Source organism: Chelmon rostratus, chromosome 5 (genome assembly GCF_017976325.1).
Source record: "Chelmon rostratus isolate fCheRos1 chromosome 5, fCheRos1.pri, whole genome shotgun sequence".
Taxonomy (NCBI): domain Eukaryota; kingdom Metazoa; phylum Chordata; class Actinopteri; order Chaetodontiformes; family Chaetodontidae; genus Chelmon; species Chelmon rostratus.
The window spans coordinates 22,706,652-22,728,220 of NC_055662.1; the positions used below are offsets into that span (position 1 = coordinate 22,706,652).

The window sequence follows — 21,569 nt, forward strand, 5'->3', positions numbered from 1 at the left end:
ATGGAGGACACTTACAATAACAGGACTTCCCTGGCTAAGGGGGCCAAGGACATGGTCAAGGAGGCCAAGCGGCATGCAGCAAAGAAAGTCAACAAGGCGGTGGACCGCGCCGCAGATGAATACTCGTCCCACCGCAACTACAGCCGATTCCAGGATGAAGAGGACGAAGATGAGGATTTCTACCGGAACCCCCCGAGGCAGGATGGAGAGAGCTACCATGACAACGAAGAGGGTTCCAGTGATGCCACAGAGGGCCACGATGATGAGGATGAGATCTACGAGGGCGAGTACCAGGGCATCCCCTCGGCAGGAGATAGGAAGCATAAGGAGGGCCAGGTGGCGGTGGGGCAACCGATGTCAGATGCCACAAGGGACCGTAAGGGGCTGGAGGAGGAGAGACAGGCCGATGAGGAGGAGCTGGCCCAGCAATACGAGCTGATCATCCAGGAGTGTGGCCACGGGAGGTTCCAGTGGCAGCTCTTCCTGGTGCTCGGGCTGGCGCTCATGTCAGATGGGGTGGAAGTGTTTGTGGTGGGCTTCGTGCTGCCCAGCGCAGAGACAGACATGTGTGTGCCGGACTCCAGCTCAGGATGGCTAGGTAAGGGTTTGAGTGTTGGTGAGTGTGCATGCATCTTCTTGTGCTCACAGGAAATTATGCATTTCCTTCAATATTAATTAAGTTGCATCAATTTTTCATGATTCTAAATTGTGTTTACCAAGGCTTTTTATCTTGCTTGATTATAGACCTTTTATTCTATTGTATGTTGCATTGTGGGAAAATAACTTGTGCCCAAATGCTTCAGAACTGCAACATTACAATACAACTTTGGTATGTAAAAGGTGTGGCTATTCATACAACATGAGCCGATTTAATGAAGGGGCACTCCACTGTCTTCTGTGGCTCTAACTCTTATGGTGTTGTACTGATGTTATAAGAGTTGTACCAGATTGGGCCTGGAGATTACAAATTTAGAACAGAAACTCTGCTTCACAAACCGGAGGTGTGGCATTTGAAGATGTGTGTTTACCAGGAAGGGAGGCCATAATGAAAACACACTATCCAGTTGCATTATGGGAAATGCAGGATCCAGTGTTTTTGGAGCTAGACCCATTCTAGGGCCTAAAAGACGGTACCTCTGCTGCACAGAATTTTCCCTCTCAAGTTCATTAACTTAGTGGAACAGACTGAATCAGTGGCAACCATAGTCAGTGGTCCCCATGCTATGAAAAGTGTCAAATCATTTTTATTTCCAGAGGAAAAGCCTTAACGGTAGACATTTTTTTAATCTGTATGATGAATATTTGAGCAGGATGAGTGGCAGCACAAGCTAGCAAACAGCTTCCTTGTAAAGAAGTTCTTCTGGTGGCTGGCCACCTGCACTTGGATGTAAAGGTGCAATTGTGAGGCATTCTAGGTATTCCATACCTATGTTAACTATAATTAGTAATTTGGACACAAATCAAACCATTTTAGCATGCAAGTATTCTCTGTTCAGTTACTGTACCAGCATAAAAATGCCACATATTAAAATCATGATTCAAATTAGCATGTAGAATCCAACTTGGACAAAAGGAAAGACTAGTTCTGCATGTTTGTGCTATATGTGTGACACTTCATCCTAGTTGTGTTTCACATGGATGAGGGGTTTCGGTCCACTGGTCTCCGTGTCAGGATTAAGACGGTAGCTGGTATTCCCTGTGTGCTCCGTGTGTTGAGCAGGAGTCCCAGAAGTCCCAATGGCTTCAGGTGTATAATCCATCACCACAGAGCTGACAGAGGGCTGACTCACTGTGTCAGTACCAGAGTGGCGAGGACATTAATTCAGGCACACAGACTGAACTACTAACTGCCACAGTGAGACATGACAATACATCAACTACACCACAACATCTGATGCGAAGTTGATATGGCAGGGGCTTTTTGAGAAAGAAGGTTGTGACTGAAAGTTTGGAAAAAATTGGATTAGAGTTAATGAACGTGTAAAATAGGAAATTCAAAAACCCTGTCATACATAAAATATGTTATAATCATTAATTTACTTATCATACTTTGATTATACACATATGTTCATTTCACGATTCCACATAACAAAACTTAAACATTTGCTTTATTGCATCTTTGCGATCCTAAATAGATTTCTCACCTTGGAAGTGTATATATCATACAAACTGTATTATTCAAACATGATAAAAAATGTGTTAATATAATATATGTGTGTATGTGGTTGTCACTGTTAAATCCTCACAAGATGTTGTTTTAGGTGCACCTTCATTTTTCTGTCTCTTTCAAAGTATCCATGTAAACTCTTTTCTGCCTCTCAATCCAAGCAAAGTCCTGCAGGCATTCATGCTCTATGCTCTGCTTCTTCTTGTTCGTGACTCCATCCCTCACCCCCTGTCCCTCCCTCTCACCCTCCATTCTCTATGCGCCTCTCCTTTCTTCTCCCATCCTCCCCCATTCTCTCCTCCTTTCTCCTACTGATTGCCCCAAGGCTCCTCCCTGTTGAGGTGAACATGATTGGTGTGTGTGTGTGCGCACATGTCTGAGCATAGCCTACATGATTACTATGACCTTGTTGGTATCCATTTGGAGTTTCCAGAGTAATTACACTTAATTACAGCAAACAAAATGAAGTGAATTGATGTTTTACAGATGCCATGGCAATATTTGATTACTGTGAGGTGCAGAAATGAACAACAACCAGTTAAATCTGTGGATGAACTTGATAAGGGTGGTCTCAATTTTCATGTATATATAAGATTTTTTAATCCGAGCAGGACTTCAAAGTTCTTGTTTTCCAGTAACAACCTTAGGATAAGATGTCCTCTTCTTGGTGATCTGGTAGTGCCAATAAAGAATAGCCATCAAGGGACACAGGCTAGGCCTCATGCCAACACACTGACCTGCGTTTAGTTTTGGCAGTGGTACCTGCAGTTCGGTTTTATGTTCATTTAACCACAATGGCAGGTTTAGCATGTAGGAAGCTAGTGAGAGATCATGTCCTTGTTGCTGCTGCACCAATGACTCACAATGGTTGGTTGGCAGTACTTGTGATCTTGAAGGGGAGATTTTTGCACTCTCCTGGTGACACTCCTCACTTAAGTAACCAGATTACAGTTGACTTTCTGCTGTATACAAGAGACTTAGTTTTTGTAATTGGGAGACTGAGATTGGAAAAACCTGATGTCCACAACTAGATTATATAAGAAAAAGACTTTCTTGACCATGTAACTGTTTTCTTAAATGGCTTTTGACATGTGAGCCGGTACATGACCAAGACTTCAGACTCTTACGAAAGGTCATCAATGTATGCAAATATGTTCTCCGGTTCCTGCCTGATTTCTCAGACTAACCTGTCTCTTGTGTGCATGTGAACACACTGATTGGCAGGTGGAAAGTAGTGGACGGCAGTTCCACGTGTTTCAGAGGAGGCACATGGCTGTCGACATGGCCAGCAATGGAGAAGCAGAAATAGCTTTCAAATAAATCAGAAGTTTGAAAACTGAATTGACCAAAGCACAGAAGAAATTCTCTATTTTATTGGAAAACATTTGAATTGCATAGTTTTGAAAATTGCCATTTGGTGTTTGGTTTGTTTCACCTGAGCTGGACTCCCATCATAGTTGCATTGAGCAACTCCATTAACCACGTAACAGGCAGAGACAGAGGCAAACTGCACGGACTGAGCTGAGCATAATGGGATAATGCAGTATGAAAAAATGCAAAGGCCTGAATAGGATGGATGAGCAAAATGCTGATTAGATTACAGAATTCTGTTTGGTCCTGCCAGTATCCCGATCTTGCAGGAATCTTTAATGCTATATGGGAATGAAGGATAGAGAGTTGGGGCAGGAGGGGGTGAAATGCTGTTTGTGCTTTTTGAGAGTGGATGATGTGGTAAGGAAGCAGGAGGGAAAACAAGCGCTGTGAGATGCAATATGTGTGATGAACGGAGGAGAGGAGAAGAGGAGGGACAGCTTTGTAGCAGAAAGATTGCCAAGTTAGAGAGGAGTAATGGGGAGAGAGGTGTGGGTGGATGGGAGCAAAGAGGTGGCAGATTGGTGGTATTCAGTACACCAACAATGTGAGGGAAAGGCTCAGCTATCATCTCAGACACAACAGACAAAGGGAACGCATCACCCTATCATTACTTATTTGTTCTCCTAGGCTGTCTTTTCCCTGCTGAGACTCCCCTCATTTCTCCCTCTGACTCTGTCAACTCGGCTCTCCTCGTTTTCATTTAACATCCATCTCTCCCTCTCTGCCACCGACACTTCCTCCTCCTCTCGTTTCCTCTCTACTTTATCCTCTTCTTTTCATCCTTACATCCCTGTCTTCTGATCTCTTGCAGGGTTTTCCTTGCAGGGCTTCTGTGTGTCCCAACTTCACTCCCCATCTCCTCTCAAGCTCCATCTCTACTGCACTTCTCTGTCTTTGTCTCCTTTCTTTTCCCACCGTTCCCCCTCTTTCTCCCTGTCTGCATGAGCCAGCTGGCAGGCTGTGTGGGGCCGTGTGGTCCAGGGGCAGCTGAGCATGGCTAAACTGCAGTAAGATCGCAGCGTCACTGCAGAGATTATGCTACTTGAGTAGTGCAGCTCCACATTGTGTGGGAGAATTTGTGTGTGTGTGTGTGGGAGAGGAAGGTGGGAGTGTGTGACGGGGCAGAGTGTGTGTGCGTTTGTGCGTGCATATGGACCAAACCTGCTGCCACCAGCAATATCAGCCACAAGTAAACCATGTCTAACTGCTCGCTCTTATCAGGGGTTCATAGCATCACTATATTTCATGCAAATTATTCACAGTCTTTAATGTAATGAAGGTTGTATCATTACTGACGCTGAGTGAGTCATTTTAAACCCTGCACTCTAAGCCCTACAATAGGTTACTTTCACATAGATTTCATTGAAATCCTGCCCCCACTGATATGACTTAAATATGACAAAGAGCTTCAATCTCTTTTTCTGCGGAGGTGGCAGAAGACGGAGGCATGAATCCGATCAAACTGACACGATGTAGTACAAATGTGATTACACGCTGCTCAGTGTAAAGGAGCTGATGACAGTGGAGCAAAGAGGAAACTAAGGCAAATAAATGAGAGGGAAGCACGGAGGAGAAGAGAGGAAGTGAAGAGGGGAGAAAAAGGAGGACAAAATGAGGAAGGGGAATGAGAAGCGAGCCAAGAAATTGGATAGGAGAGGACACAAGCTGAGCGAGAGAGAGGAATGGAGGAAAGGTTGGGAAGAGAGGCACAAAAGGGGAGGAGAGCTGAGCGAAGTGGAGAGAAGATAAAATAAGATCAAAGTAGCAATGAAGAGATTGGGTGAAAGAGAGAAACGGAGAGGAGAGCTGGGAGAGCTTTGGCGACGCTGCAGCCCGCGCCAGGCACGCTGTTGTATGATAGTATCATCATTATGAATAAAACAGGACGGGTGTTTTGCGCAACGCTGTAACAGTTTGCACCACTAAGAGCGAAGAGCATCAAAGCATGAAATCAGAGAAGAGGTCGTGATGCAGCTCAGCGCTCCCACGGCTCTCAGGGGGCTCCTCGGGATGTGACAGGACAGAAAACACTGTACCAGGGCCTTCCCTTTCCTCCCCTCGTCCCTCTCATTCTCTCAGCCTATCTGGCAATTACTGAACTCTCCTCCCTCATTACCCTTTTCTCTCTTTTGTCACCCCCACCCCCGTTGCTTTTGCTCTTTCTTCTGCTGCTCACATATTTCAGTTGCTTGCATTTGTGCTCGCTCCTGTATATATTTTCATTTTTTATCTTCCGTGTTCATCTTGTTCCCCTGTGCCTAGTTTAGCCACACCAGAACAGATTAAATGTATTGCTAATATCTTAATCTGTGATTTAGATTTACTCTTTGGTCCTGTGTGTGCGCATATGTGTGTATATAATTGTAGCTGTGTTTTACCCCATATCTTAGCCTAAAACACCAGTTCCATGGGATTTGTCTTCTTTTTAAAGTGCGCCTGTGATTTTGCTGAATATTAACCATTCCTGGAGATGTGTTTTGACATCTCAGTGGAGTGTCATGGGGCAAATCCTTTCGCTTCTGCCTGAGAGGTCTCCTGACACACTGTCATTTTCTGATGGTGCTCAGAGTCTACAAGGGTCATCAAATCCAAATGCAGTGCTGTGTTTCACACTATATGGTAAAACGTCTGCACCAGTTGCCATCAGTTCAGGGAATTTTATGTCTAATATGTCTTATCAGAGCTTCAGAAAGTGAACATTTCTCCTATTTAAAGAACCAAGACTACATTTAATCGCTCTGCACTTTCAGATGCACATTTTTTGGTCTTGAAATTAGGCTGGCCTGAGCTGAAGTCTATTGATTGTATTCTTCCTAGTCTGCAGGCCTGAGAGAGGACCTACATTTATAGCCATACTAAATCAATGACAGCGCAGTACTGGGGGATAACACTCAGGCAAGGGTTTCATTAATCAGAAAACTCTGGCTGAAGCTCTTGTGGTCCAACCTCCAACCTAATCATTCCCAATGTGTTCAGTATTGACGTCTCACGGCAGTGTGAGCATCAGCCTAATGAAATATTGAAACATTTCATGTAGGTAACATCGTTAAGTTGATTACTGAACAGAACTGACTTATAGTATGGTGTCCACTGGGAGCACTGAGGAAATAATGACACAAGATGTGCACTTTCTGCACATATGCTGATTTAGATGAGAGGAAACTCTATTACATAACCACAACCCAGCAAAGACCTAAGACATTTTTATTTAAAAAAACACATCACTTACTGGACAACCTTTAAAAAAAAAAAAAACTTTATCTCTGAATTCAAAGCCTAACCCAGAACAGCACAGCAGTTTTACCCAGAACTCAGGGCTGACATATTCCATCATCACTCTTACATGTCTGTTACCATTAAATACATAGCAAATCCCACACAGGCTTCATTTCATGCTTCAAATGTTAATGTGTAACTGTGAAATATAAGCACTCCCCGGGGCTCCCGCATGTCAACTCTCAGCCTGTGTCAGTAAAGTTAAAGTGTATGTGCTGCCTACATGCAGCAAGGGCTGCCATTTGTAAATGTTCATCCTTCTTGTTTCTGTATTTCTGTAACATCAGATTTTGAGGAGATCAAATTTTTCCACATTGGTCTTAAAACATCTGTGTATTTTGCCAAAGGTATACGAAGAAAAATATTTTCACAATCCAATGTGTGAGCGAGTCCAAAAGCAACAGAAAATGAGACTGTTCCTCTCTGACATCATACTGAGAGCGTGACTCATTATCAGATAACAAAGAAATCCCTCATGGGACAAAAGACACAGGAAATATGTGCCATAATTTTCCGACATGGCAGGTTAATGCCACACTAACTACCTATTGTTCTTTCGTGGATGATACAGTCCTCATAACGTTAAGGGATGTCTATTGTGCTATTTTTGACACCACAGTGGCCCACCACACCTCTGTGGGCACTGCTGACATCATGCTCAGAGATATCGTGCAACAAGTCAGATGGAACATCAATAAATTAATTACGTAATGGACTGTCCTGTGATTGCTGTACTCATCAGTTAGCAGTTTTATTGTAGGGCATTAAAGTAGGAATCAGAGGTTCATCCTTGTCTGCTTTACGCCAGCCTCTCTAAAAACTGCTACCCAAAAAAACAGTTTGTTGTTTATATGAAAAGTTGAGTACTAGTGCTAAATGAAAAGGCCTCTGGATGTTTGGAAGCATGACAATTAAATGGGAGGCCAGTGGGTGTTTGTCTGGGCACCCTATATCTAGCCCTTCCTTAATGAAGCAAATTTGAACTGTGCATAGACTGACGACTTCTGTTAAATTTAGAATTGAATTTATGGCACCTTCAGGCGACTATCTAGATGGCTGCCAAATGTGACAGATAGCCGGGTTTTGACCCCCGGAGTGAGAGAGTCAAACAGATATCTGCTCACAGCAGAGGAGAAGAGACCTGACTGCAGACATTACAGAAAGGAAATGCATCTTGTGATTATTGTAATGGGATGAAGAAAGTGTCCCTACGGCTGAGTCATATCACTCCATATATGACTGCAACTTTCACATTCTCTTCTTTTTGTGTGGAATTATGAATACAAACATCCTGTCTAAACCAGGTTGATGTGCCTGCATACAGTATGTCTGGATATTGACAAAACATTAATGTAACATCATCTGTTTGAAAACTATATAGTGTTTTAGTCTGGAACAGAAAAATCCAGTCAAAGTTCCTCTTTGAAGCTGACACTATATGTCCATGAAGGCTTCTAACTACACAATGCCACATACAATATAGACTAAAGCAGTAATAATAGGCTCCTCTCTCCAGAGTAGAATCATGATGATCAGTGAGAGAGATCAATGTTGTTTTGTTGGAGCATTGATCCCATTTGTGATGAGAGAGATTAAAAGAGAGCAGCGGGCCCTTTTGTAAAGTCACCCTGCATTACTGTTCACATTTGTCTCCTCATTGATCAGAACCAGTTTTCAGTCTGTTACAAACTGTATTTACTCATCAACGTTGGAGTCCACCCGAGCCAAGGGGTTTCCACTCGGGTGTCAGACTCATTGTCACCAGTCAGTGCTCCAATTTTTAGGATCCAGTCAGAGTAGCAGAAATACTATAGCTTTCATTTGAAAAACTGCACATGCAGCACTCTTTTTTTTTCAGCATACATCTAATATGGAATGTGAGTGCATGTGTGCACATGTATGTGTGTGTGTTTAAAAACATTTTGAATGATATTTGCAGTATGATCGCCTGTATGTTTAACATGGAGTCAGTCATTCGACACATGTAAATTCCCTTATGAACATTCAGCAATAAAGGAGGCACCATTTGCCAGCGCAGGCACATCTGGGGACGGGATTCCTAAAACACTTCTTGGCTGAGAGTCAGTGTTGGGTGGCATGAACAATAGGGGGAGATATTTTCAAAATGTCAGTCCCTAAGTTCACTTTCACTTCAATGAGCATTATTTTTTTGGTGAATGGTGATATTATGAGAATAAAAAAATGCAAATCTGTGAAGGTCATCAGTTCAAACTGCTAGCACAGAGGGAAAGTGTATCCTCTTGTCAACGTGTCTTTTAGCAAGACCTAATTCTTCTTTGGCCGAAATGTAAAAAAAAAAAAAAAAAAAAAGCTGCAGCTGAGTCCTGTCTGGGAATCTCTCTGCTGTGTAACTGTATTTACATGTTAAAGCGGCTATAATCATGTTTATATTAACAGTGCATCACATGAGTACTTGTATGTGAAAGGTATCAGGAACTGTAGCATCTTATACTTCATTATTTTTGGTTTAAGGCTGTTTTTGAACTTTACTGTTCTGGTTTACTCTCACCACTTTCATAGCTTTGTTTTCAGCAACATTATGAACACACACTGTACACTATCTGTTTAACCCTAAGCAGCAACAGACAAAGTTAGCAACTAGCTGGTGAGAACAGTTCCCGCAGTTAGTATCTAAAGAGCCAGATATTTCCCTCAGGAGTTAGTGGAGGCCATAACAGAGCTAAAAGAGTGAGATTATTGCAGTGAAATGTGCCAGGTGGTCGGTAACTGCTGGATGTGTATATGGACAGCTGTTTGCTAAATTACTGATATCAACTTTATTGGGTGTTAATATATCAGTGTTGTGTTTACAGCTTGTTTCTATTATTTTGTGTTTAAAACATGTTCCAAAAGAGCATGTATGATTTTGTGATAATAGTCTATCAAATCAAATGTGGGAAAAGACCGTTAGAGGTGGCTCATTTGTTTGAGAGTTTGTTTACCAGCTCACTAACCAGTTAGTCCTTGATACCATAACATATGCATATGCAGAGATGTGAGGAGATATGTCGTATATTAAGGCAAACAAAACTCAGACCCCTCTTTCCCCTTATCTTTCCAGGAAGCATTGTTTACTTGGGGATGATGGTTGGAGCGTTCTTCTGGGGAGGGATGTCTGACAAAGTGGGCCGCAGACAGTGCCTCCTCATTTGCATGTCCACGAATGGCTTCTTCGCCTTCTTGTCGTCTTTTGTCCAGGGATACGGCTTCTTCCTTCTTTGCCGTGTCTTTGCAGGCTTTGGGTAAGTCTGATAAAGTGGAGGTCGTTCTGGGATCAGTTTAAATGATTTGTGAAAAGTTAAGTCAAATAGTACACCACAGCACCTTAAGACCTCTTTCTTTGGCAATATATATACTGTATATATATATAAGTTGTTAAAAAAAGCAATTTCTTTTAATAATTATTTTAAGTCTATTTTTCTCTTGCTGCTTTACAGAAAGTCTACCTCTTTAACCATAGAGGCTTTGCTATACTACATCTGTCTGTAAAATTATTTTCCAGATGAATAGATGTAATTTTCTCCTACTGCTGCAGTGCAGAGCAGAAAAAACTATACCCAGCCAGTGTCTAAAATGTTACAGCCATTGACATACTCACTCCATAAATACAGCCTTGGAATTTCTTAAAATAACTAGTGTGTAACCAGTGAGTGTGAAAATAAATAAAAACTCATCCTCTTACTACATAGCAACATGGTGTATGGATTTATTTGATCTTCCTCTCTAGCTGTGTAACTGTTCCTTTAAGAGCTAATTCAGTAATTGCATTTGCATCTCCCCAGAGACCTCAAGAGTAATTGAAAAGGCTGTCCAAACTGTTAATGCAACCTGTGCCTCTGAATCGTGATGAACTGGCACTGAGGATTTTTATTATTTTTATTATGTTTAAAAATGCTTAGTTTCGCATATTTACTTTATTTTTTTTTGCTTACTTGGTCTCCCTTGTAACATTATCAATGAACCTCGAGTTTATTCTATCCTAATGGAAAACAATTCAAAAACCCTTTAAAGAGGCAAAAGGCTGAATAATGTCTGACACATCCTTCTTCAACTGGAGGAACCGGCCACAAACTGAGGGATTAACACAAAACATGAATTTGCGATCATGAATACGGCTATGTGAAAGATGCAAAACCTAAGGTTTGATAAAGTGAAGGTCCTCAGTCCCACTAACTATCCCATTCTCTCTGGGTCTTGCAGGATAGGAGGTGCCGTGCCCATCGTCTTCTCCTTCTTTGCAGAGGTGTTGTCCAGAGAGAAAAGAGGAGAGCACCTCAGCTGGTTGTGTATGTTCTGGATGATTGGCGAGATCTATGCATCTGCTATGGCCTGGGCCATCATACCACATTATGGTGAGTTCATCTGTTAGAAAATATTTTAACACACACCCATCTGGACTTGCTAGTCTCGGGATTGTGCAACATAATATATATATAAAAAAATAAACAATGGGGAGTTTTAAAAAAGTTATGTCGAGTGAAAGCCTTAAAGGGATTAAATTTAGCAACACTGATGGGAGGCTTGGCAATGTGACTTTGTGCTAAGCTCCTGACCACAGGTTACAAAACTGTAAGGCTTCCCCTGTGGCTGTGGGCTGAGGTGCTAGTTTTCTCTGCCATGAGAATCAATCACTTAATAGGTCTGAGTGGCTGCAGGCTGTGAGAGGCAGAGGTTAAGAGATTAACATGCGCATATAGATACCATAGAGCAGCATGCTGAAGGGGTGAGGGAGGGCCTGTGGGAGAGAGGGGAAGCTGTGATTTATGACAATCCTGCGTTAGATATCAGCTGCACTCATCATGAAAAGAAACAACGAGGAGGGAATGAGCTTTCTCCCTCGCCTCTTCGCATTCTTCTCACCTCTCCCCAGCTTTTTTAACCTGCTCTGCCTTCCTTTTACTGCCTCCCCTCTCCTCCTGTTTTGTACTCTCCCCATCTCTCGGTCTAACTCTGTCCTTCCTTTTATTACCTCTCCTCTCTCTCCAGTCTCTGTCTCCGCAGAGTGTTCTTCTTGATCAAGCATAATTAGGTTTTTCTCCTTGCTCTAATAGGACAAAGCTACAGCTAGAGGTGATTTATGGCCAGACCATGCTTTAGCCAACCTGTGACGTCAGTGAGAGGGAGACAGTGTGTGTGTGTGTGTGTGTGTGTGTGTGTTGCAGTAAGTGGCATGGATGATGTTTTACTGGGCTGCAGCCACATACAGGTCTTCTTCAAGGCAAATTGAAGGCAATAACATCTGACATTGCGAGAGGTCATTTGGGTTAACGCACACACAGACACACACACGCAGACATACACACACAGGAAGGCACACGAGAACACACACATATCATGGAGTTTCCGATAAAGGAGGCTCACACACACACATGCACAAATGCACACGCTGCTGTAGATCCGCTCACATGTACAGAAGCATGCTGGTGAGGGACTCACAAAACCCTCTGAAACCAGAACGAGTCTTCATGAGGAAACTCTGCTGTCAGATCTGCTGATATCGTATTGGAGGGATGGTAGTGGCCTTACTTTGCTCTTATTCTCTCTGACACTCACTACCACTCTGCTCTTCTTTCTCTTAGAGGGAACTACGTGTCTTGCATACATACTCCAGCGCTCACCAGTAGTTTTTATGTTTTCCCTAAAGTACTGCAGTGCGTGCAACCAACAGCGCTACGATGTGTGGGCAAATACGCCTCCTACAAAGATACCTTTATGTCTTTGAACGCAGATATAAAGGTATCAGGGTATGATACAAGTGCCTCAACTCTGTTTAATACGCCATTATCATGCTCATTTATCTTCTCCCCACACTGACGCCTAATGTCTCCCAAAACCCCCCTGCCAGGCTCACAGCTGGGGCCCTGAAGGAGGTCTGCTCGGCACAGATCCTCATCACACTGACAGGAGAGTTTTGAGGAGTTTACTTGCTGCCAAGCAAGCCCACCACTAGAGTAACCTCATTAGACACTGCTCAGATCTACAGATTAAAGATTAAATACTCCCTAGTGAACTCGTTGTCAATTACTTTTAACTTCTCTACTTGTACTATTTGAACGACATTAAGGCAATGAAAGACGTTAATTAAACCACCATTTTTCTTTTTGAATTCTTTTTAATACTACAGGTCTGAAACATATTATTCAGACAGGGTGCTGTTTTTTTTTCATTGCTTTGAAGCGACAACACCGCAAGAAATGTACTTTTCTATCTATCTATCTATCTATCTATCTATCTATCTATCTATCTATCTATCTATCTATCTATCTATCTATCTATCTATCTATCTATCTATCTATCTATCTCTGTTTGTCTGTCTGTCTGTCTACAATATCCAGGCCTGCGAGTCATGTAGTACTGCTGACTCAGTCATCCATAGACTTAGTCCATTATGTACATAATCCCTGTAATGAGATTTCCAATGGCATGGGTGAAACACTAACCCTGAGGGGCAGGAAGCCACACTACATTTCTGTAGAAAAGGCAATCACTGCTGAACAACTCCTTTCTCTCTGTGTTACTCTGTCTCTTTCTCTCTTTCTCTTTTTATTTCTCTCTCTCACTCTGAGTCACTCCAGACGTACACACACACACACACACACACACACAGAAAGACAGGAAAACAAATAAAGGGAAAAACGGGAATACACACAGACGAGACGTTGTCTATGAAAGTCATTACTGCTGCTGCCCGACAAAAGACACCATGAGTGAAACCCGATGGTAGACTCGTTGCCAGTATGTATTGTCTCACGTACAAGATTGTTACTCAGCACAAAAGCTAAACTTTAAACTGGCCAGTGAAGAGGCTGAATGTATTCTGTTTATCCTGCACATTGGATTGTGTTCTGTATATCAAATGATGCACTGTTGGCAGTAAATACAGTGTTTTTGCCTTTTAGCGTATTTCCTTCAGCAGTTTTTGCTTCACATTTTAAGCATTTGTTGTAATTTTTTTCACTGATTTCTGCTTTCTACTGAGATATTTTCATCTATTTTGGGATGCATTTATGCCACTTATGACAGAAGCCCACCCCTCTGAAAAGAGTTGTTTTTAGCAGTTGATATGCATTGCTTTCAAAGACGGATTTTAATATGCTGTGAGATTAATTCCAAGCAGCCTTTTCCTGGCATAACCATTAGCGTTAACCCCCTCCCCACCCCCTGACTCCCCTCCCACGCCTGTGGATGGATAATGGCGCTGTTCCCTTTGGAGCAGCATCTCCATGAGGCACGATCTGTCGAGAAACGTGGGAGGTCACGACTGACATGGCAACCCCTTTCTGTGCTTCTTCCCAAAAAAAAAAAAAAGAAAAAAAAGCCCATGAGAGAATGAATTCAGAACTACAGTTCAATGATTGCATCCTGGCTGGTTCTGGCATTACTATATATATTCTTAAGTTCTTCCCTGAGTAACCATCATAAGCATTCTTTTCTGCTACTTTTACACACTGCATACAATAAACTCCTGCATATAAAAAAAGCAATGCACCAAGTAGCTCCACATTTGGAGAGAATCAGTAGTCTTCGCAAATGTAAATTGTCACGATACTTAGAATTTAATGTCATATTTAGCGCCACCCTTTTAAAAAATTTCAAAAAATTAAAAAGTGCCGCCTTTGCAAAGGGAAAAGGAAAATATGTATGATGTATAATTTTGTATGTATATTCATGTATTTACTTGCATATACCGTATGTGTGTGTGGGAGTATGGCATTATGGCATTACGTTAGTTGTGTCACTGTCATCTGCGTATGGTAATTCATGTGATTAATTTCCGTGCTTTTTCCCTGTCAATACGAGTTTTCTTTTGTGTGTGTGTATATTTGTGTGTCTGTGTGCATTCCCTGCCTTTGTGAGAGTGTATATTTCTCTGCGTGGGTGTATATGTGTGTGTGTGTGCATGTTACAATGATTAATGAGTCTGGGAGAGTGCCTGTGGGCTGAGATCAGGTGCAACAAGATTTAACTTAGCAGAAAACACTCAATTCCTTCCCTACACATTCAATTAACCCGTCCCTGTGCACTTCTCTCAGCTCCCTCTGCAGAGCCATTCATCTCTGCGCTTACACATCACGCTGCTCCGGCTGCCGAGTGCTCTCGTTTAAATGCCATCTTTTATTTGCAGTCCCTTTTTATTCACAGTATGAGACTCACACGTAACATTTAGAGTCTTCCTCTCAGATCAAGTGGCCCAGTATCCCCTCTGATAAGGACAGCATCTACACTACATCTAATATTATTTAGTTACTGCATCCTTAAAGCATCATTTGACACTTATTAAATAATCATATTTGCTTTTATTATGCCCCTGTGAGCTGAAGATTGGCTAAATAGCCACCTGCTTGCTTCAAATGGTGCATTGAGCTTAAGTATATAATTCATCAATTACACACATTGTGAATTGTGGTCCAAGAACCAAGCAGTTATGGACAGAAAGATTAACTTGCATTATATGCAACGTTTCATGGAATAAGGGTTTAAGTCGGAATATTAACTCAGAATGATGAATAATACAAACAGGTACAAAGTAGTGGCATAGTATGTTAAATACCAGTTTGCAGTAGTTGTGATCATTAACAGACCATTATCAGTGCTTCAAAGATGGCAAATTCTTTAAAATAATGACAATAAGCCAAACGTGGATGAGCTGCATTAACAGAAAGATAATCAATAAGAATATGTCAGACATATACATCTTGTTATACACAGTATATTGGTTTTCAGCATAATGTCTCCAGCTGCAGCAGTATTTGCAATGGTTCCTTAGAATTGAAGTTTTTTTTCATTAAAGCTGCACTACTCAATATAGTCCTGTAACTGTAGATCAAATAGCGCAATTTGATGACGTGTAACATGAAATGCGTCTCTCGTCATTATCAACCAGTACTAATTTCACAGTAGCACCTGCTTTTGATTTAGTTTTTGTCCTATGTTGGTTTGTTCGTTTCAAAACTAAAAACTATTTTGTTTTTCAGTGAAATTTTAGTCCCATTTTTGCATTTTTAATTCTTATGTTTTCTAAGCACTTTGAGGCTACAGCTGTCACCATCTTTGTTGTGCACAGTTACCCCGGTTACAGATGTTGTTCTCATCTTTCCTGTCTGATTGTCATTGGACTGTGGATGAATTAAGTACAATCTGTTTCTTCCAAGCACCGGTAATGTCAGACAACAGGAGCCAGGTTACAGTGTTGATTCTGTACACATAATGTCATAATGTGAGCTTTCACATTATGGTTTTGTTTTTGTTCCTTGATGAAAAATGTAGTACATTTTGCCATAGTTACTGTTTTCAGTGCTTACTTTTTAACTTTAGTTTTAGTCTCCATTTTGTCATGAAAAATAAATCAGCAATTTTTCATCTTGAATAAAGTTTAGCGTTAAGCAGTTAAGCAGCCCTATATTATCCATCAGGGGTAAACGTTAATCGAAAAATGGAACTTGAAGGCAGCGGTATGCTAAGAAGTTGACCACAACAACCTTATACAGTGATAATATGTCAGAGTTGCATTTACAGCTTGGTCCGCTGCCCCCAAGTGGCCAGTTACAGTAATGCTGCTTTCAGTGCTCACATTATTTTGTCTACTCTCTAAATTGATGTTTCCATGATAGTATGTTGCTTTTGTGGAGTATAAATTACTTCTACAATCATCTTAGCTCTATCAGTTTCGTTTCACAAGACAGTCATACAACTTTAGAAAGGTACATAACACTTGCAAGAAAGTGTAAACTGTATTTAAATGCAGCCATTTCCTATTCTACCATGTCATCCATCTGCAACAGATCTGATTGTCATTGGTGTTGTATGCCGCTGTTTACAGGTTGGAGTTTCAGTATGGGCTCAGCTTACCAGTTTCACAGCTGGAGGGTGTTTGTGGTCGTCTGTGCCCTGCCCTGTGTTTGTGCTGTGGTGGCACTTACCTTCATGCCTGAAAGTCCCAGATTCTACCTTGAGGTAATGGCACTTCCCTTAATTATTACAGCTCATAAATATTCACACTGATATGGTTTCTCTGCGTCACCATGCTGCCTCACGGTGCTGTGTCATCGTCACCAACTGTCCCCTCTTATCAGTTTTACATTCAGCATCTCTCGATTGATGCATCAGGCAAATTGAGAGTACTTGGACATTTCCCAGCAGATGTTTAATCAGACCAAACAGTGTGAGTCATCCAGAATCCTCGGAGGAGGCCTTATACATGTCTACAAAATAGACGCCTGGAGATCCGTGACAGCAGGTTTGCTGTTACGGGATAATTAGCCTTTGAAGTAAAATGAGTCGCTGTGTCGTGACTCTCGTCATTTCGGCCCATCTTTGAGAAATCAAAGGAATGTTTTTTTTTCTACAGCATATACGATTTTGGACGTGAGACTGGTGCTGATCCCATGAATTTATCTCGTCCTCTTATTTTTCTCCCGCTTTCCCTCCTGTCAGGTGGGGAAGCATGATGAAGCCTGGATGATCCTCAAACAGATCCACGACACCAACATGAGAGCGCGTGGGCAGCCGGAGAAAGTCTTCACCGTGAGTGTTTGTTTCTGCTGTGCGCTGTCTTGGCAGGGTTTCCTGATGCTTAAGGAAGCAAAGAGGCTTATATCCTGCCACCACTGGGACAGGTTTTAATGCTTTCACCAAGCAGGATCACATCTGAATTATGAAGCTTCTGAAAGCTGTTTTGTGTCATTCAGGCTTATTTGCTGTGTGAGCTGCACTTTGGGAAAGCCTCTTAGTCAACACGTTACTTGATTTGATCATAAACTGTATTACACACTTGTAACATTCAGTGTTTTGATTCTGATTTGATTTTTATTCCAAATCTTGCTTCCAATCTTGTGTGAAAGTAAATAAAATCAAACAGAAAACCCTCATATGAATAAGATCCATGATATTGCTTACACACTCACAGCGATGTCAAAAAAATGAATGTACAGTGCTACACCTATTGTATTAAGCTCTAATCATCATTTTCTTTTTTGATGGATTTTCCAGGTAAACAGGATCAAGATCCCCAAACAGCTGGATGAACTGGTGGAAATGGAGTCGGAGTCTGGCAACCCAGTTTCAAAGTTTTTCTTTAGGATAAAGGCTGAAATACATGGAGTAAATATTTGCATTTATATTTACAGTTAATGCAGCTGAAGCATTTTTTGGCAGCCATTCATTTTCTTTCTCACGATGAAGCTCATTTCTGTCTCCTGCCCCAAGCCCAGATTTCTCTGTTGGTCACATGAACTGTAATAAGTGTCCTGTCTCTCTTTAGATCTATCTGAATCTCATGAAGTGCTTCAACTACCCTATGCGAGAAAACATGATGCGACTAGCCATAGTGTGGTTCACGCTGTCATTTGGGTGAGCTCCTTTCTGATGTCATTTGTATCGTAGAAATGTCAGACGAGTCTAATTTCTCAAGTCAGGTAATAGCACTAGACAGTCGGGCTTGCGGCCACGTTGTGTTTCTCTTGTCTTCATCTCTCAGAAGTTGCATGATCTCGAAATCAATCACAGTCCAAGATCGACACTCTTTCCTGATCGATTGATTTTTGGTACCCTGATATCACCGTATCCTTCTGGTTGCAGGTATTATGGCCTGTCAGTCTGGTTCCCTGACGTCATCAAACACCTACAGGCAGATGAGTATGCCTCCAAAGTGAAGATCCACAACAACGAACGTATTGAAGACTTCACCTTTAACTTCACTCTGGAGAACCAGATACACAAAAATGGCCTCTTCATCAATGACCGGTAGGACAAGTCAGTTTACGAGCAGGATTATTGGATGCAAAATCACTTGAATTATTATGGATTATTATGATTAACTATTACACTGTGCTTCTTCAGATTCATCAATATGAAGCTGAAATCTGTCACCTTCATTGACTCTACCTTTCGTAACTGCTACTTTGATGACGTGACATCGGTGGGCTCCTTCTTCCGTAACTGTACCTTCATAGATGCTTTCTTCTTCAACACAGGTGAGATATTGGGATTAAATATTCTTAAACTCTTACTTTTGACATGAACACACAGGTCTGTTTTACTTTTGCCAAATAGCTTCTTCTTCTTTTTCTTTTTTTTTTTTTGATTCTTTGGCCAGACATCGATGAATCCAAGTTGATAGATGGCACAGAAGTGGTCAACAGCACATTCACCCACAACAAGACAGGGTGCCAGATGACATTTGACGATGATTACAGTGCCTACTGGGTTTACTTCATCAACTTCCTGGGGACCCTGGCTGTTCTGCCCGGGAACATTGTGTCCGCCCTTCTTATGGACAAAATTGGCCGTTTGTCCATGTTAGGTAAGAATGGACGGTAACAGTGAGGTTCGTGTGTTGTGTGCGCGCTTGAGTGATTGGTTTTCACACTGACAGGATGTGATGTCGAGATGATTCATGTGATGGATGTGGCATCCATCACTGAGTACGCAAAGACGTTTTGATGAGGCTCTGTGATTTAGTTGAATGTTACTCAACTGAGTGTCACTTGCACTGACTCTCGCTGCTTCACTCTCACTGTGTGTGCGTTTGTATGGCCATCAGGTGGCTCTATGGTCCTTTCAGGCATCAGCTGTTTCTTCTTGTGGTTCGGCACCAGTGAGTCCATGATGATCTTCATGTTGTGCCTTTACAACGGCCTGAGCATCTCTGCCTGGAACTCCCTGGATGTGGTCACGACTGAGTCATTCCCGACTGTCAGGAGGTGAGGGGACAAACGATGGATGAGTACAATTTACTTAACTCTGTTTTGACTTGACTATGGATTTATATATAACAGACTGACATGCACATATACACAGAGGTGATTCAGTCAACATTAACATCTTTTTCTCTCTTCTCTACTCCTGGTTTCCCTCTCCTCAGAGGGACAGGCTTTGGGTTCTGCAACGCTCTGTGTAAGCTGGCTGCAGTTTTGGGGAACCTGATTTTTGGTTCTCTTGTTGGCATCACAAAGGCCATCCCCATCCTCATGGCCTCGTCTGTGCTCGTCGGGGGAGGCCTGGTTGGACTCCGGTTGCCTGACACCAGGGCGAATGTCCTCATGTAAGACCAGCTTGGTGTTCATCAGCTGGGATACAACCTGGATAAAACTTGGGTGGACCCAAGAGGAAGCCCAGGGAGTGTTGAGCAAGGAGTGCAAATGGCTTGGTTCACACATATCTTAACACTATTAATCACATTTCGCTAATGTACTGTAGGTAAAGCTGAATAGGAACCCACCTTTTGCCAGTGTGTTTTTCTTATATTTTACAAATCAAAGCCATTAGATTCCTCATTAGTCAGTAATAAGCTAGGCCATTCCGTGAATGTATTGGTGGGAAACTTCACATGACAGAGCTGAGAGTTTGCACTGGTTTTGTTCAGTGACTACTTGCACCGTCTAGCTGCAGCCGTAGCCTCGTGTGGAGTCACTGCATGGCTAAATCTCAAAGCTTTTAATATTGATACAGTCTTATTAAGACAAGCCAGATGGGGAGAAAAAGTGAAAAACAAGCTATAATGAGCACAGCCAACCTGCTGTGTGACAACGTAGGGAATAGATGATCAGACAGAGCGGTCACACGACACAGCTGTATGACAGCTGGCTCGCCCACAGGACCCACGTCAGTCAGTGTCAGCATACGCAAATACATAAAAAGCCACACACAGATCTAGTTTAGTTTATGTCTTAGAACAGACTGACACTCACATATAACTACAGTTTTTCCACACTCTGCACCTGCACCACACTGTAGACACAACACTGAATTAGCTCAGCCATCTGCAACCTTTTCAAAGTAGACAATTGGTGTAGGACACCAAGCCCTTTGCATTACCTACGCAACTAAGAATCAAAGAGGCCATATTGAAAAACTGTTGAAAAATTGGTTCCTTGTCCCAGTAGTTGTATGATATGTTGGTATGAGGCTGCTAATTATATTTTCTGTTGTGTTATTATGGAAGTTGGAATGATGAATTATTCATTTTATCCAAGTGTTGTTTCTCCAGGTCCCTTTCCAAGTGTTGTATTGTCGTACAAAGGCTCTCTGATGAGCTCTCCTTCGGGTTTAGCTTTGTGTTGGATTTTGCTTGTGGCAGTGACGTTGATAATGACATGTCATGCTGCTTCCTTTCAAAAATACTGAATGGCCTTTTTTAAATGTGCCTCTCCTTAACCGGAGCAGTCTGCCCATAGTCATGTGGTGTTGGTTATAAGGAACAGGGAGTAAATAGATACAATAAAATAATCATGCCATTTTTGTGTATATATGTGAAATATGTGGCCAATACAGTATTTTATGAGGGCATGAATTAAATTTTGGTCTACACCTCATCTCTTTTGTTTAACATCCCAACATTTTGATAAAACATATTTTTGTGATCCTCCTCTCCTCTCTGATTAAAAATAGTCAGTTATTATTACTTTTAGTAACAAAGATCTTAATATAATCAAATGGTCTAAGTAACCATGTGTGAATAGAAAGTAATAATGTAAATAACTACCTCTTTATGAGGGCTAATCGGTGCCACCCGTGATGAAAATGTCTCCAATAAGGAATCTTTCTGGCTTTATATCTGAAATCATGTGGAGAAAATTCAGCTCAAATTATGTTAACATATTATATTTGTTACATTTAAAGATGTTAAACAAGGACAAAACTGGATGAAAAATTTGAGCTCTGTCATTTGTTGTGACTTACCAATATTTTTGTGTAAAATATTATTTTGCCCTAATCTCACACTTGAAAACAT

At 41.7% G+C, this 21,569-nt stretch overlaps 1 protein-coding gene across 2 annotated transcripts; it reads left to right on the plus strand.

Annotated features, from left to right (window-relative positions):
- On the plus strand, positions 1 to 19,964 carry sv2ca (synaptic vesicle glycoprotein 2Ca). 2 transcript variants are annotated; one of them, XM_041937515.1, is made up of 12 exons: positions 1 to 598; positions 9,900 to 10,080; positions 11,039 to 11,190; positions 16,659 to 16,792; positions 17,273 to 17,362; positions 17,828 to 17,938; positions 18,099 to 18,187; positions 18,416 to 18,580; positions 18,677 to 18,810; positions 18,933 to 19,139; positions 19,380 to 19,539; positions 19,701 to 19,964. In XM_041937515.1, the coding sequence occupies exons 1-12, from the start codon at positions 1 to 3 to the stop codon at positions 19,882 to 19,884; spliced, it is 2,205 nt and encodes a 734-aa protein (XP_041793449.1). In that variant the 3' UTR covers positions 19,885 to 19,964. The 2 variants fall into 2 exon arrangements, with proteins under 2 accessions (XP_041793449.1, XP_041793451.1); XM_041937517.1 differs by lacking the exon at positions 18,933 to 19,139.
- The last annotated feature ends 1,605 nt before the right edge of the window (positions 19,965 to 21,569 follow it).

Bases quoted from the DNA above. Each gene is read 5' to 3' on its own strand.
- sv2ca (XM_041937515.1), top strand. From the start codon at position 1: ATGGAGGACACTTACAATAACAGGACTTCCCTGGCTAAGGGGGCCAAG. The intron at 599-9,899 runs GTAAGGGTTTGA...TTATCTTTCCAG, and splicing joins CTCCAGCTCAGGATGGCTAG to GAAGCATTGTTTACTTGGGG. The intron at 17,363-17,827 runs GTGAGTGTTTGT...TGGATTTTCCAG, and splicing joins AGCCGGAGAAAGTCTTCACC to GTAAACAGGATCAAGATCCC.